This window comes from Octodon degus, unplaced genomic scaffold (assembly GCF_000260255.1).
Source record: "Octodon degus isolate 3935 unplaced genomic scaffold, OctDeg1.0 scaffold00038, whole genome shotgun sequence".
Taxonomy (NCBI): Eukaryota; Metazoa; Chordata; class Mammalia; order Rodentia; family Octodontidae; genus Octodon; species Octodon degus.
The window spans coordinates 5,472,551-5,489,135 of record NW_004524614.1 but is presented as its reverse complement, the minus strand read 5'-3'; the positions used below and the strand labels follow the sequence as shown (position 1 = coordinate 5,489,135).

General features: G+C 43.2%; 1 protein-coding gene across 2 annotated transcripts in view; it reads left to right on the top strand.

Moving 5' to 3' along the window:
- Flt1 (fms related tyrosine kinase 1) overlaps positions 1–16,585 on the top strand; it is a 199,401-nt gene that overhangs the window by 132,197 nt on the left and 50,619 nt on the right. For both annotated transcript variants that reach the window (XM_023715112.1, XM_023715111.1), the window contains 2 exons: positions 6,742–6,848; positions 11,985–12,117. In XM_023715112.1, coding sequence (XP_023570880.1) covers positions 6,742–6,848; positions 11,985–12,117 — 240 coding nt within the window. The remainder of the gene's footprint in view (positions 1–6,741; positions 6,849–11,984; positions 12,118–16,585) is intronic.

The window sequence follows — 16,585 nt, the reverse complement described above, 5'->3', positions numbered from 1 at the left end:
CTTGAGTATCTTTTGTTTGTGCTGCCACAGCTGCCTCCATGTTTTGAATCAGTTCAGAGTGTTTTCCTTTTATGGTCATCTTGACTGAGGAAGAACCAGAAGTAGCCTGGTGTCAGACCCAGTGAAGAAGGTGGGTGAGGATGCACCATAACATTTTTATATGCCTGATTTTCTGTGGGGTTACAACTGGCAGCATTATTCACTATATTTTTTATCATACCTTGTACACACACTCATGAAAGAGGACTTCTAGTTGTGCTCCAGAAAGTGGCAAGAATGATGCACATGTTTGAAGCTAGTCTGTGTCTTGAGCAGGATTAATGAACGTGTGTTTTTTATTGTAATAAATTTAAACATTCACTGCACATTTGATCATCCTCATGCATGACTTTCACTTCAACTCTAAACAGCAGCATAAAGCTGGCTTTAGTCATGCACTCAAAACTGTGATAGAATTCATTTAGGGTGATGAAGACCTTTCTAAATAATTCTTAAGGCAAAATAATTCAAACTCAAAAAATTCTCATCGTAATTGCTCCTGTGAAAACCAGGCTGGCATGAAACTTTGTAAGGATTTCCAAAAGTGGACGTCAAAATAGTGGACTTAAGAGTTGGGCTCTGTAAGGGCCTGGACCTGTGTGATTCCATCTTATGCCCATCAGACATGCAGAGAGCTGCTTTAAGCAAGCGTGCACTATCCTTCTTTACTTTTGCAACACTCCTATAAGGAAGTACAGCTTTTTGAAATTAAGAATCTAGGCACACAAAGCTAAAATGATTTTAGGATTGCACAACTAGGAAGTGGCAGAGCCAAGAACTAGGATCTTGTTTAATCAATCTGCTCTACTGCGCCTCAGCTGTAAGGCAGCAGGGCACGTGGTTGATGAGAAGCCCAGTCAGTCCAGGTACCTCTGCACTCAAGCTGGACAACCTTTAGCAACTTACCTACATGCCTTCACTTTTCTTATGACATCATGGACCTGTTAAAAATAGCTCACTAACCTTTACATGAATACTAAAGAACACAGTTAAAGCAGTACCTGTCATTTGATAAAAAAATTATAAATATTAGCTAACATTATGTTGGTTAATAGGACGTGCCAAATTCTATTTCAACAAAACATTCTGTATTATACTTTTCCTACATTTACCCAGTGAGTCACTCAATGGTGTTCCACACCACAGAAAAGTTTGGTTTAAAGATTAACTTGTTGTCATAAAAGTAAATGTTACAGAACTAATGTCACAAATAGTCACTTTTTAAGTGTCTTCACTTAACATTACTCTGGAAATCTATACTTGAAATTTAATGTCAATACAGTTTTTTTCATAAATCATTGTCCTAAAGAGTGGTTCTGAATTGTGGTAGATTCATAAAATACTTCATAAATATTTATAAAGACCTGCAGGCCAATTTTGATATTTCAAAAAGCTTTTGAGAAGCTACATATTAATAAGGTAAAACAGGTTATAAGTTACTGGGTTTTAGGTGGAAGGTGTTGGCATGGGTTGATTGACTCATGCTGGTCAGGAGGCCTGACAGTCAGCTCTGGGAATTTTTTTTTTCAACCATACATGAAACATTATCAACATTTGCTCTGAGCTAGTGGTGGAAATACAAAATGAACAAGAACACACCCTTCTCGTGAGGTCCTAATAATTTAGTAGGTCATTAACCAGCCTCATTAATTATTTCAAACTGAACAACTAATGAACCAAAGAATAAAACCTAAGCTACACTGCAGCACTTGCCAAATTTCTCAGGGAAGGTAGGAGTTCAGTTGTGTACAGAAAATGGTAGGTACTTGGGTCAAAGTCTGATTCACTTTAGGTAGAAAAGACAAATTATGATATGTACAGTATATTTGTCTGAAAGCAAAACCTACCTTGTACTTGAAGTCCAAAAAACAATAAAAAAAAATAGAAAGAGAGGGGCAAGGGCAAAGTAATTACTTCAAAGTAATTTCTAACATCAGGTTTATACATTTGACCTGTGAGGTAAGGACTGTTATTAACCTCCACTTTTTTAAAATTAATTTTATTGAGAAAAAAATAGCAATGAGACAGTTTCAAAACTGATTAGTAGGACAGTTTCAATAATTAGTACATTGCAAATTGTTGTCTTTGAAGTGGTTTTTATTGTTTTTGTAGTGTTATTCTTTGTAGTAGTTATTCATAGTGCAAGATGCAGACATGATATCCTGTCTAAATACTATCAGTACAAATCTTCTCATTGATTAAGAGAAAGTAGCTGTATATCTAGCCTAACTATTTTGTATATACAGATACAAAATGGTGGTTCATTTGTATCCCCTTTTTTGTTTAGTTTTGTCAGAGAAGGGTATTCAATTGCCATTTAAATATTGTAGGTGCGTGAATTCAACAAAATAATCCAATATAGTCCAATAGTCCATAATAGTAGTGGGTTATCCGCAGGACTGGCAATGTCAGAAGTCGTTGACTTGAGGCTTTTACAGCTCAGCATATTAATATGGCTTTACTTTTTATACCTCTTTTTTATACTTTTCTGCTGGATGGTTAAGACCAAGATAAAGCAAGACCTATATAACAAGAAATGTAACTTTTGTATCAGACAAGGTCAGTCAAATCCCCTCAGGATTTACCCCGAAATCCTGTACCGTAGTTTGTAGATCCTTTGTTAATGTCAGCCATGTGGAGGAGTCATGGCCATTGCTTGACAATGTGCTCTCTGTGAAAGCCTGAGAGAATGTTTTCCCTCCATGTGACTCTCCTTATCAACCTCCACTTTTTAAGGATAAGTTAATTGAGGCAGAGTCCTTGGTCCCCAGCATAGCTGCTCCTAGGGTTCAGCACGGCTCCTGCTGAAGTCTATGCTTGATCCCTAAGCCAAGCCAGGACCTGAGGCCAAAATGCCCTGGTGTTTTTATTTCTTGTAACAGTGTATGAGGCAAGCTGAATGGCATTGCTGCTGCAGTTCCAGCAGCCTGGTGTTCACAGTGCCACACTCCAGAGCTGTGTGCTGCTCCCAGACAGTACAGTGCAGGCTGGGAGGAAGGCTCAGGCCACTACCAGCAGTGCTGACTCTAAACAAGCCAAACCAGCCTTCAGACCTCAGCCTACCTGACCTGTCTCCTGACCTTGCTCTCCCGGGAGGGATGGTGTGAAGCCTAGGAAGATATACGGGTTGCTCTGTGCAACCGGGTCAGCATTCTGATAAAAACAATATTGATAGGCAGGTGGTGCACACCCACAATCTCTGCTAGTTGGGAGGATCACAATTTAGGAAGGCTGTCAAGATGTAAAAATAAATACATAAATAAGTAAATAAGCAAACAACAAACAAAATAGGACCACTGGGGATGTAACTCCGGGCAGAGTGCTTGCCTAACATGGATGAGGTCCTCTGTTTAATCCATAACACCAAACATAAAAGACACAATTACCATATGCCTTTCTAATTGGCCACATTGTGGTCAATATCCCAAATAAAATAGCCTTGTACTATGTCCTGATGCTGGCCTTTCACATACATCATATGGAAGCAACTGTCCCTGACACCACACGCTTGCTCTTAATTGCTAAGAATTCTGCCTCTAATTCTCCCTAGCTTCCTTCCTCTGCCAAGTACAGCTGGGCTGTTTCATACACTGAGCTCATCAGCTAGCACCAGTGAGCTGAAACTGGGTCTGGCCAGACCAGTGGACATTTATCTGCTGAGAAAACACCTAAGAGCTTGCTCTGATCAGTCTATTCATCATTAGATTATCCTGACACTTATTTTTCAAAAACAGAGATAAATACATCCAATGAGAGAGCGCATGGATAGTACATCACACACTGAAAATTCTACTTTTGTTTATATTATTAATATTAAATAGGTCTTTCCTGCCTAATTATGTTTATCTTGGAGTTGTTTTTTAATAAGTTGATTCCTTAAATATGCTGAATGTGTGTCCGCATGCAAACACAGTCCCATTGAAAGGAATTTTGCTTGAGTAAGAACTATGGAATTAGGACTTTGGAGGTCAGCTTCCTGCCCCCACAGAATGCAGTGAAAAAGTTCCCACAATCAGAGGGGGGCTCTAGCAGCACATTCCATGTGGGAAACTTCTGCAGAGGTTCTACGCAGACAGTACCACGTCTCAAGATATTTATCAGTGTCTGTGACAGCCACAAGCCACACTGTGCCTTCCCGTCAGCAGGCCCACCAAATTCCACAGCTCTTTAGCATAAGCAAGGATGTGTGTGTGTGTGTGTGTGTGTGTGTGTGTGTGTGTGTGTGTGTGTACAAGGTAGCATCCGACCTCACATTGCAGGAGAAGAAGTTCCCGTTCCCATGAACTTGAGCTTAGTGTTTCTGCTGTGAGGATGCACGGTGAGAGAAAGGCTTATCATACTTTGAAACTTCTTCAGAGAGGTTGTTTCCAAGCCCTGGAAATTCAGGGCAACTTAACTAAAAGCTGACAAAGGAGACAACGAAGCCTGACTCAGTCATTCGCTTGACCTATGTTAGGCTGTCTCTTGTGTGCCTGATAGTCCTGAATGCTGCAGGTGTGGCTGTGAGAAAAAAGTACTGCAATCCTACATTCTGTTGTTTCATTCAGAGGTAGACAAATCCAGCAGTTCAGAGCTCAGTATCTGCACTTTCTTACCACCAATCCTTTGAAAAGATCTGGGTTCCACTGGGGTCCATGTCTACCGAATCAATACACTGGAGAGGGAATTGCCCTGACTTTCTTGACAGCCTCATTAAACTGTCTGCAAAGAATACAGCAGGTGAATCCTTCCATTTGCCCAACCTGAGGAGCAGGATGAATAAGATGCGATGCTGCCTCGGCTCCCAGGAAGCTCACATGCTGGGAGAGAAATGGCAAAGCCAAGGCACAGAGACTTTACTTTAGGCAGTGAGAGTGGGTTAGTAGAGGCAACAATTCTGTGAGCTGTGGAAGTAGAAGGGACAGGACTCTGTGAGGACCAGTAGAGAAAAGACATCAGCTTCTTTTCGACACGAGATAATTTGTGGCGATGAACATGCCCACGAAAAGTGATTAATAAGCGCATTATGGACTGAGGAGATGGGAGTGAAGTGGTGAACCCTTCCTTGGCAGCCTGCCTTTACCGCAAAACATCTCCAACACTCGCAGACTGCATGGCTCCGAGTAAGAGACTTCATCTCTGTGTCTCCGGCTCCTCATTCATAAAATAGGAATCCGCTAGCTTGTAGGGTTGGCGTGAACCGTGGTGAATGAACACATGTCAGTCCTCAGAAGAGTCCATAGGAAGCCAGCTCTCGGTAAATATCACTGTGTGGTTATTCCCAGGTTCCCAGCATGTACGTGTGCTATGATTCAGAGTGGGGGAGAGTCACTGGCTCCAATTGCCTGCAACATTTAGTTCCAGCCACCAGACAGCTGCTCTGAGCCCTGGGCTCCGCCCTGTCCCTGGTTCACACCACCATCAGTGCCCTAGGCTGCAAGTCTAGGTCTTTCCTCTCCATTCCCACTACCAACATCAACCTCACGTCTTCATCGCTCCAGACAATTCATTTCAAATGTTACCTCTGCCAGAAAATGCTAGACAGTTCACCCTCCGAAGCTCTCTTTAAAGCTGACTGCCTTACATTTGCTATCAGTGTCTCAGTTAGGTCTGAATGGGCTTCTTGAAAATAGCAACTCCCCCTTACCCAGCTTCCTACCTCCCCCAGCAGCCATCTTTGCCTGTAGCAGACTCAATACCTCATTAGTGAATGAAAACACAGCCCAGAAGATAAAGCAGTTATGAAGCTGAGCTATTACTGCCACCTACTTCATAGGGCAGATGTGAGGGGTACAGAAGTATTCAAGAAATGATATCATCATCTCTGAGAAAAAGAAAGGTTCTCTTATTCTTGACCTACCTTACTATAAACCTGTCTCGTTTCCATGCGGTAAAAGGATAAGGGCATTGTTTAGAAGTCCTGCGAAATTATGCATTAGAATCAACAGTAGGGAGCCACTGCTCTGGCCATCTGCGGTGTTCCTTTGTACATTCCAAGATTTCTTTTCTGGAGGTGCCCCTTGGGAACTCTGGGTCCTCTGGGAGTGGGCGTGGGCCCGGGAGCAACTCTGCTCAGCTTTTCATCTCTGTCATTCTGCAAAACGGGGTGGCTGGGGGGATCGAGCCCAGCAGTAATCTCCTCTCATCCCAGCCGACACTCTGGCTGCTGACGAGGTTACAGACAGAGGCCGTGAGGCCAGAGGACTGTGGGTGGTTTGGAGTAGCTATTTCAAAAGGAGCAAGCAGGCAAAACTGTGACAGTCCTTGAGTTTTATTTTTATTTTTCAAGTCTGCTTTGAAGAATTTTGTGAGTCCCAAAGGAACTCTTTTATGTCACTTTTTCCTTTTTCTTTAGAATTTCCTCTAACCCATTAGGGAGCGTGAACATAGTCCAGATTTAGCACTTTAATGGACTTTTGTTCCTGCCTTCTTTTTTCCCCTATTTTTAATTTCTCCTCTGATTTTTAATTAGCTGTCTCTGGGATTTCAAAGTTTGCAAACTCAACGGCAGAGCTTGTGGAAAGCCTTTCATGTGTGAACTTGTGGCGGCACAGTGTGCGCTGTCTGAGTCAGAAGGCGAGGGCCAACTCCGAGGCTCGTTCCATGCTAGCAGGTCCCATTCTCAAGGCTGAGCCACAGAGGGGCACGGGCCTTTGGAAGCCGCGACCACCGGGAATTTCTGCGTTCCTTTTCAGCAGCAGCTTGGTGATTTTCTCTCTGCAGGAACTTCAGACAAGTCTAATCTGGAGCTGATCACTCTGACATGCACCTGTGTGGCCGCAACCCTCTTCTGGCTCCTGTTAACTCTCTTTATCCGAAAACTGAAAAGGGTAAGACTTTATCAGATGAAGTTCTTTGCTCCTTTTACATGATACTCAAAACTTCCCACTCAGCTGTTTAGAGCAAGCTCCTAATAAATACAGGAACTTCTTCTGTCCTTTCCTTCCCATCTGTATCCCTGACCCAGAGAATAGTGAAAACAAGATTAAGACATTGCTAACTACAAGTGAGGTATTCAGAAGAAATACTAGGACAATGAACAAATGACTATTCCTCAGAGGCAAAGAAATTGTGGGGTATTTTGATCTTAAAAACTATGTCATGGCCTTCCTTTTTGCTGGGGATTAAGCCCAGGCCTTGTCCCCATTAACTCCATCTATGAGCTATACCCTCAGCCTTGTAAGAGACTCTAAATTAAACTTAGCATGAGTTCTATGAGGTCTTCTGGTCTTAACCTTGTTCCCTACTAAACAATAAAAAGATAAAAAATAGAAAGCCTCCTCTGGCTTGGCTTTCAAAGCATTACAGGCACACAAATAAGGACACTGCTGTTCTATCCTCGGGATTACAGTGGTTGCAGAGTGTAACCAGCAGAGTGTAACCAGAAACCAGCAATTCTTGGTTTGAACTCAGGACAATGGAGTTCTATAAGCAGCTGCAAAGTGATTTGCTTCTCTGCTATTTGGTGGAAAGACTAATATTCATTATCCACTCATGCCTCAAAGAATTACTAGGACCGTTCTCATGGTAGAGTACATGTGCCCAAGTGTGAAGTCTGGGAGGAGACTGACTTATATCAACCACAGTCAAATGAAATACTGCAACTGTGTCAGCTGAAAGAGTTCTTGAACCAAAAGATGAAGAAGAGGGTGGCCAGGCAAAGGAGGAGGGAGAAGTGTACGAGGCAGAGGGAGGAGAATTTCTGAGGCTGGGCCAGGCCGGGGGACACAGTGAGCAGGAGAGAATGACAGTGGCCAACAGGGCTGCCATGGGACCATGAGGGCAACTGTTATGAGGTTACGCTACTCAGGAAAGCCAGGACAGGGCTGTAGATCCTGGCCAGGCAGAGCTTTGTAGGCCACCAGAAGGAACTGAGTCTATATTCAATGAGCCATGGGAAGCCTTGAGGATGGGAGGGATGTTAAGCCAAGGTAGATGTGTGACAGATCTGTACCCGGAAAGTTTATTTTGACTGCTATGGATCAGCAGTAGCAAGAATGGATGTGGGGGCCATCCACACCCCTGGCAAGAGTTACAGTATGAAGTTACACTATGTCACTTCAAATAGGAAGTGACATAGAGTTGAGAGATATGTATGAGACTGAAACAACAGGACTTGGGAAGAGCCAGGAGATCTCACAATTTCAAGAGATTAGCACTTATTAATGTGCCAGGTCTTATGGGAAGTCTTTTATGGAATGTCTGTCTCAGTTAATCTTTTCCCCCTCCCCCAAAAAAATCCTTCCCAAAATGCAAAGAGGTAGGTATATTATTGTTCCCATTTTATATAGAGAGAAGCAAAGGCTTAGAGAGGTAGAGTAACTGGTTCAAGTGATTATAGTTGAAGAATAGTTTCAAACAGTGGCTCTTTGATCTCACACTTGATATTTAAGACCAAAGCACGCATGAAAACATCAGTGATTAGAGAGAAGCCTAGCAGTCAATACACATGATATGTGTGTGTGTGTGTGTGTGTGTGTGTGTGTGTATGTGTGACACCAGACTAGTTCCATATGGAGTGAGTGATTCTGAGACATGACAGTTAAAGCTGTGGCTTTAGAAGAAACAGAGCCCACAATAGTTTTGAAAGACAGAATATGACATCTAGGGATGTAACTCTAATGAAAGCAGAACTTGCCAGATCTATAATAGAGGAACAAAATTATAAGAGTTCCAAGGAGGAGAAGAGTGAATAGGCTCCAGAGAAAATAATGCCTGAGGCAGACTTTGGAAGCTTTAAGCAAAGCAGCAGAAAAAAAGAGTTGGCTCTGCCTCTTCCTGTGCCCCAAACTGGGGAGATCATCTGGTTACTTAGCGTGTTGGAGCACAGTAGAAATTAGACTGAAAGGACAAATGGAGACCAAACTGACAAAGTCCCTTCTATTTATAAAATTACAAAATGCTGGTGATAGGAATAAGATTATTACCTCAAAAATAGAATGAATTGCCAGGTATAGTAGTATCTGAATGTAATCCCAGCACTTGAGAGGCTAAGGAAGGAGGATGATAAAGTCAAAGCCAGCCTGGGCCAGGCAGCAAGAATGTGTCTCAAAAAATTTTAAAAATGAAGGAAAAACAGAAAGTCTCTAAAATTTGATAATGAGACAAGTTTATGTATCAATTCCTCATGATGGTGGTATATACAGTATTATATATTACAAAGATACACCATAATTTTTTTTAAAAATTGATCATGGAAGGTTAATCAAAGAAAGCATCAAAAAATACTGCCTTGTGAGGGGCAGAAGGTGTAATTCAGTGGTAGAATTCTTGCCTTCTATTCATAGGCTCTTGGGTTCCATCCCTAACACTGAAGGGGTGAGAAAGAAAAATAGCCACATGATTTTCTAATCACACTGTAAACTCCTCATTGATAAAGATTGCATTTTATCTTTTTATTACTGCCCTGTGCTTACAGCCAGTTTCATAATTACAGCTATCATTCATTGATGCATACAACCAAGTCCTGTTCTAATAGCGTTACATGGATTATTTCATTTTATCTTCACAACAACCCTGAGAAAAGTGTGATTACTATCACTATTGTATAGATAGGAAACTGGGCTTGGAGAGATTAAGCAACTTGGCCATGATTGAGGCTGGTCAGCAGCTGAATAGAAGGCTTGACTCTAACCCAGGCATTAGTCTCCATGCCAAGCATGTAGTGGCAGTGTTAATGTCACTTCAAAGAATTAGTGTTGTCAACTAACATTCAACTTTCATGCTCCCCTCAAATTCTTTGAAGGCTGTGTGGCATTTTTTCATCTGTCTTATTGAGATTAATCCATAACATTCCATGGAGACCTCGTCTCCCATTGCCTATTCCTCTGTCCCCATCAGCATTACTGCCAACCTCCCTCAACATACTGCATAAACCCAAGGCATGCCTTGCTAGGTGTATTAGTCAGTGTTTACTAGTGAAACAGATGTAACAGAAAATATACAAACATGTAAGAACTTACAAGACTGGTTTCTAGGGGCTGCCCACAAAGTTGGATGAGGAAGCATGTGGAGGGTATCTGCACACTGGAGGCCAAAGGATTCAGTAGAGGGTCTAGAGCTCACCACAGTGTCCTAGGGGAGTCTGTATCTGGAGGCTGGTGGGTCTGCAATGAAAGGCTAAACAGTCTATGTCAGAAAGCTGAGGGTCTGCACTGGAAGCCAAAGCATCCACACTGAGAGCCAAGGGATGACATCCAAGATGATGGTGAAGACTGGAGCTCCTCTGAAGAAACAGAAACAGACCTGTTCTTCTTCATTTTCTCTTTTATACTATCCAAGTGAAAAGCTACCTTAGGTTGTAAAATTGCTGGCCCAATTTAGTTGAGCTTCTCTTACTCAAATTGACAGAACCAATCAATCGTCATAATAGGCTTCAGCAATTCTACGCTCGTTGGTGGCTGGAGGCTGTTGCTCTTGTCCTTGGTTGTACTGGACATTGAAATGATTACTAGTCACTAAACCTACACCCAAAGTTTCTCTCATGAACACCCAGCACCTTGCATCTGAATCAAAAATCTCCTATAAGCTTATAAACTGGTGGGGCCTTACTGGCTCACACCAATGGCAATTGTAGTTAGTGACAAACACATTTTTATTACTCTATATTTTTTATTCTTCCACTGCTCCATTTATTTTTATGTCCAATCTGTATGAATACCAGGCAAACCTTTCTGTCTTGAGCTGTTAGTCACACATTTTACTGATAATTTTTGTAGAATAAGAACAGTTTCAAGTGATGGATGAGGTGAGTGGCAATAGCCCACAACAGGCTGAGTAAGGGCAGATAAATGTGGTGGGTGTGACATGGCATGTATGGATAGGTTGTCTTCCGTCCTCTAGCTCTGATCAAGCTCAGGGAAAGTTCCAGAAAGGAGAACCTCAACACTCACTGAAATGAAGTTCATGTAGCTGCTAGGCAAAAGTTAGATGGGAAAGCATGCTTCCTTTCTGTCTGGTCCAAGAATGGGCCCACAGAAATGTAGTCATCAGTTCCAAAAGTCTGCCCGTTAACAGGAAATATACGCGTGGTGGATCTAACATTAAATGGAAGTCCAGTTATCTATAACCTGACCTAGAGACATGCCCTAGGCTTTATTTACATTATCAAAAACCAAATACTTCAAGATAGGTGTTTGACTTACTCATTTGATATCCTCCCAATGGCCAAAAGATCTCAAGGATGTGGTAGTGTGTGTGTGTCTATTTACTCCTTGGACTTTGAAATAACCAGCTTCTATTTTGCACCGGAGGTGAGCCATTTAGGTGGACATGATGGCACACATCCGTGATCCCAGCACTCCAGGAGGCCAAAGCAGGGGAGTCAGAAGTTCAAGTATGCTCTGGGAAACTTAAGAAGACCTTGTCTCAAAATATCAAAAGGACTGGGGATTTACTTCACTGTAAAAGTCCTGGTTCAATCCCAAGTACCACAAAACAACAACAAAAAAATGTGTTTTCACTGCCCAAGGGATCCTGGTTTACTTTACTACTTTTGGCCTTTCTGGAAAATACAGAAAAGCTACTGTGTGTCCTATTGCTGGTCCACCTGTAATACATGTTCCCGCTTGTACAGAATAGCCACAAAAAGCGAGTTTTAGTCACTATTTGGGATAGCTGTCTAAATATTCCTTGCATTTTCTAGAAAACTATCACATAATTATTGCAGAAGAAGCTTAACATATAGGGTCACTGGGGCATCTAAGTGCATTTTATCGAGACAGAGTGGCTAAACTTGTACTATAGAAATGGCATGTGGGAGGAGTGGGTTATCACATGGAAACTGCACTCTCAAGGCAGTGAGGGTGTGTGCATGCACCTGTGGAGAAATACGATGCTTTCACCTGACCACACAGTTCCAAGCAAAAGCCCCAGTGCAGCGGATGTTGCAAAGCATTGTTTTAAATTGATGACCTGGGGTTTTTAGCATCATTTTCTTATTAGTAACTTTGACCTCTCTTTCTCAGTCTTCTTCAGAAATAAAAACTGACTACCTATCAATTATAATGGACCCCGATGAAGTTCCCCTCGATGAGCAATGCGAGCGGCTTCCCTATGATGCCAGCAAATGGGAGTTTGCCCGGGAGAGACTCAAACTGGGTAATGTATATGTTTCAAAGACTCACAAACCTGTCTGACATCCATTGCCTGAAAAACATTATGCTTTGAGAGCTGTAAATGCAAACTGACCTGGGATCCTACCCCAAGCTATCCACAAAATGAGCTCGGGAAATAGGCACAGAGGTAAAGAATTCTAATGGGATGCTGAGACAACAGGACAAGGTACCAGGAACACTTGGATATTCATTCAACAGTTACTAAGCATAGCATCTGTGCAGCAGACACTGGTCTAAACCCTGGGCATACAAAGGTATCTCCCCTCCAGGTTAGTCTGGAGATAGATGAAAAAGTGAAGAGATAGAGCCAGTGGTTCCCCCAGAAGGCTTACAAGGGCAGGCATTCTTTTTTTTTTTAAATTTATTTATTTATTTATTTATTTACTTATTTGTGTGTGTGTGTAAGCGTATGTGTGTGTGGCCAGCTCAGCCCACCAGGAGGCAGGGCTGGCTGGCATGTGGTGCTGGGGGATTGAACTGCGGTCCCTCTGCTTTGTTAAGCTTGTTCTAAGTAGGTGCTTTAGACCACTGAGCCATCTCACCAGCCCAAGGGCAGGCATTCTTACAGAATGAAATGATCGAGCAGTTAAACATGTGGCTCCCAGAACGTAAATCAGGAAGGTGAGGAACAGCAAAATCAAACATTTGGTAAAAAAAACAAAGAAAAAAAGAGTTGCTACTTTTCAAGGTTATGAACAAAAACTCCTTTGTACAAATCCATGAATTACACCCTCTGAGTTTCCTGGGGCATTGGGATGTCCAAACAGAGAAGAAAGCCCTCGGAGATCATTAAGTTTCACTTTTGAAGAGCAGACTTATTTTCCAGGTGGAACAAACAATATAAACAAGCAGTGTGTGTGCTTCCCCTCAGCTTACCCCGGGAACCTCCAAGTTTGGACGTCACAATGCACATTAACCTCCAGCCCATGGAGCTCAAAACAATCTGAGCCTCGATGACTTGTATCCAAAATGTTTGGGTTGTGGCTTCTGAAAGTTTTCCACTCGCTCCCGGGTATGCCAGAGTCATTAGTGGTTGAAACTAGGAAAACAGATAGTGGGTCCAGTGTTCCTGGAGCTTGTCACCCTCGGTGAAGAACTTGCTGTTCCAGATCCAATGGCATGACCCCGCTTCCCAGTGCAAGCCATATGGAAAGGGTGAAGTGGGGGAGACAGGGAAAAAGGGATTTTCTCCTTTTCCTCTTGAATCTTGACATGGTTCTGCTTATCCTAAGAAAAGGCATTGGAGACAGGTTCTGTTTGACTTGAAGGAAAACCTAGGGAGTCACTTTAAAGCTGGGAAGACAGGGGAAAGCCTTCAATGGCTGCTGACAGGGAAAAAGCTCAACTCAGTTTAGAGAAGTTCAGGGCAGGTGGCACACTCGATGAGTTCCTGCTGTAAATCAAAATTACATGGCAGCAGGCCCAGCCCCTCACTGACCTTGGCAGGGAACATGGACTCATTTTCCCACAAGTATGAGCCATTCTCAGGCCATGTTGCTTTCCAGAATTATTAATCTCAATCAAACATTTTTCACTGAGGACAGGACTCATGAGCTTTCCCTCTCATCCCTTCATTCCTCCCTAGTATTACTGTGATCCACAGCATGTTGAGTGTGATTGCTAATCCTTCTACCAGAATTCCCCTGGGACCCTGAAGGTTCACATGATCCAACTTTAGGATGTTCTTCTTGAAGAACCTATTTATCATTCTTTTTCTGTCTGGAGTTGTTGCATGATCTGATTTAGCTGGTTTGTCACATGGGAGTGAAGAGACCCAAGACTTCTTTGTTTTATAAGCCAAATAAATGACAGAAAGTAATCTGAAGTAATGTTGGATAAGTGAAAGAAACTAAGATTCTGTCCAGATTGATAGAGTGAAAAGGATGACTTGATGGGCAGAGTTACAGGGGGGTTGGAAGTGTAGAGAAATACATAGGTCAAGGGTGATTTCAGCCGAATCTATTCCATTGATTACTATCAGCAGCCCTGGGGAAAGAAGTCAGAATTTCTAGTAGCTGATTGATGAATACAGTGGAGTCTTGGGTCAGAGGTTGCTGCTACCACTGAAATTCCTGAAATCCAGAAACAAAAGAATTCCCTTTTTTCATGATTCCTCATTAACCCTGGAAGAGAATTCATTCCTAGAAATTGATCACAGAAGTGAGGATAGTTTCTGACATTGCATCTCTCTATTGGAAAATACTTTAAAGGCAGAATTACCTAATATGGGAAGACACAGAGGGAGCCTGGAATTTAGCAAGTACACAGTGCCTAGGCTGATGTTTCCTCTAGTGAGAAAGGCAACCTCCCCCTCATGTTAGAGAAGGGCTCAATCCAGGCTGCCCTGCACTGTCCCAAGTGGCCAGGGTCCTGGGCAGTCCAGGACATACTTGGAGATTCCAGTATCCCAGCATAGTATGACAATGACCTAATTCATTCCGGACTAGTTAGTAGCATTCCAGGGAACACAAAGGAGAGTTTCAAGGGAAAAGAAGAACAAGATGAGGTCAAGTGCAGTGTAACTGGACTCTCTGATACTGGAAGCTCAGGTCTGTGAAAGGATTAAAGTGCCCATAATAGCTTCATGCTGTTCCATAAGGCAGGAGTCAACTTCCAAGGGTATAAAGGAAAAGGTGGGGGAAAATCAAGTGAGAAGCATATATCTTCACTGATAGCAGCAGAGCCCCAAACACTTGTTAAAACAAAATGTATTGTGATGGCTGCAAAGGGGATGTGTGGGGGTGGAAGTTGTGGAAAGGGAAAGGAGTTCATGCTCCCGAATAAGAAGGGGTCTCAGGAGTGTGCTGAGAGATGATTCTGGTATTTCTCAGGCTCGGGGTGCTTTTTGTATTGATGGAGGACGGCATCAGTACATCAGTACAGAAGCAAATATTGTTGTTACCCTAAATAAAGCAGGGAATAAAGAGATAACCAGAATGCACCGGTTTTTACCAATCTGAAGAAACTATCTGCCAGAGCTCTGCACCCATGTGATTTCTGGGCACGCTTTCCGGGGCCATTGGATGCTTTTTTCCTTATGAGCCCCTACTCTACTCTAGTTCTTGAGCCATCTTACCCAAAAGAGGAATCAGGGTGCATCTCTGCCCACGCGGCATGCACTGGGAGGGGTGGTGCTTGGTAGTCTCCACAGGTGCACATTTGACCGGAGGAAAAACACGTCATGTCACGTGCCCCCCTGCTAAACTGTAGCATTGCCCCATGTAACCAATGCAGAAACAGTCACACAGATGCTCTGAAGACTCCGCCGTTAGCTGAAAAATTCCCACATCCTAATGGACGTGTGGAGGAGTGGGAAGGAGGAGATATTAAGCAGACTCAAAGTGAGGACACTGTTGTCCCTGAGTAGTTGGACATAAAGCAATAAAGGTTCTAGGATGAGAAGGCGCCAACAAAGCTTTGTTCCGAGCCTTATGGGAGCCTTTAGGATAGCAGGTGTGTATTCCTGCCTTCGGGGAGGGCAAAAGGCAGGATGGAAGAAGGCTTGTGAAGTGAAGGCACCTTCTCAAAGCAGTCTGGTGAAGAGAAGCTGATTAGAAAAGAAGGGCTTGCTTGCATCGAACTGACATTCTTACTGTCGAGGCTGGCTTGTGTCAGTGGTATTCCGTTGCTTCCCTTTTCCCCCAGAAGAGCCCCCAAGAGTGACTTTTTGGCTCACTCTCACTTCAGCACACCGCTGCTGGAGATGGACTGTCTCTTCTAGTTCTCTTTAGCTGTTTCCTGCTGGTGTAAAATAAAGTCCCCTATGGGAGCTGAGGTATTCCAGGGGATGCCTTCCCAAAAGGACATGGTTCTTCCATCCTGTTCCACAGACTCCCAGGCCCTTCTAGTTACCCAAGACTGCATGAAAATTTCTGTGGGCATTGGTAAATCCCTAAATGCTGCTGTCTATTCTGCACTAACTATACCAGGACCTTCTATACAACAAGCAATGGGTGAGATATGAAGATGGTTCTAACAGTATCCTTACTCCTCTGAGTCAAATTGGCTCATGTAGGTGGAGGAAAAGGAGTGCACAGAAACATACTAGCAGTCATCCTGTGGTAACATAAAGAGTACTCTGAAAGAAATCTTGCCAGGCCTGGTGGCACACACCTGCAATCTCAGCACTTGGGAGGCTGATACAGGAGGGTAGCTGTCTGAGGCCAGCCTTGGCTACATGAGCAAGTTTAAGGTCAGCCTGCACTACACAGTGAGACTACCTCATGAAGAAGGAGGAAAAGGAGGAGAAAGAGAAGGAGGAGGAGAAAGAGGAGGAGGAGGAGGAGGAGGAGGAGGAGGGGGAAGAAGGAGGAGGAGGAAGAGGAAGAATAAGAAGAGGAAGAGGAAGAAGGAGGAGGAGGGAGAAGGAGAAAGAGGATGAGGAAGAGGGGGAGGAGGAAGAGGAAGAGGAAGAGGAAGAAGAAGAAGAAGAAGAAGAAGAAGAAGAAGAA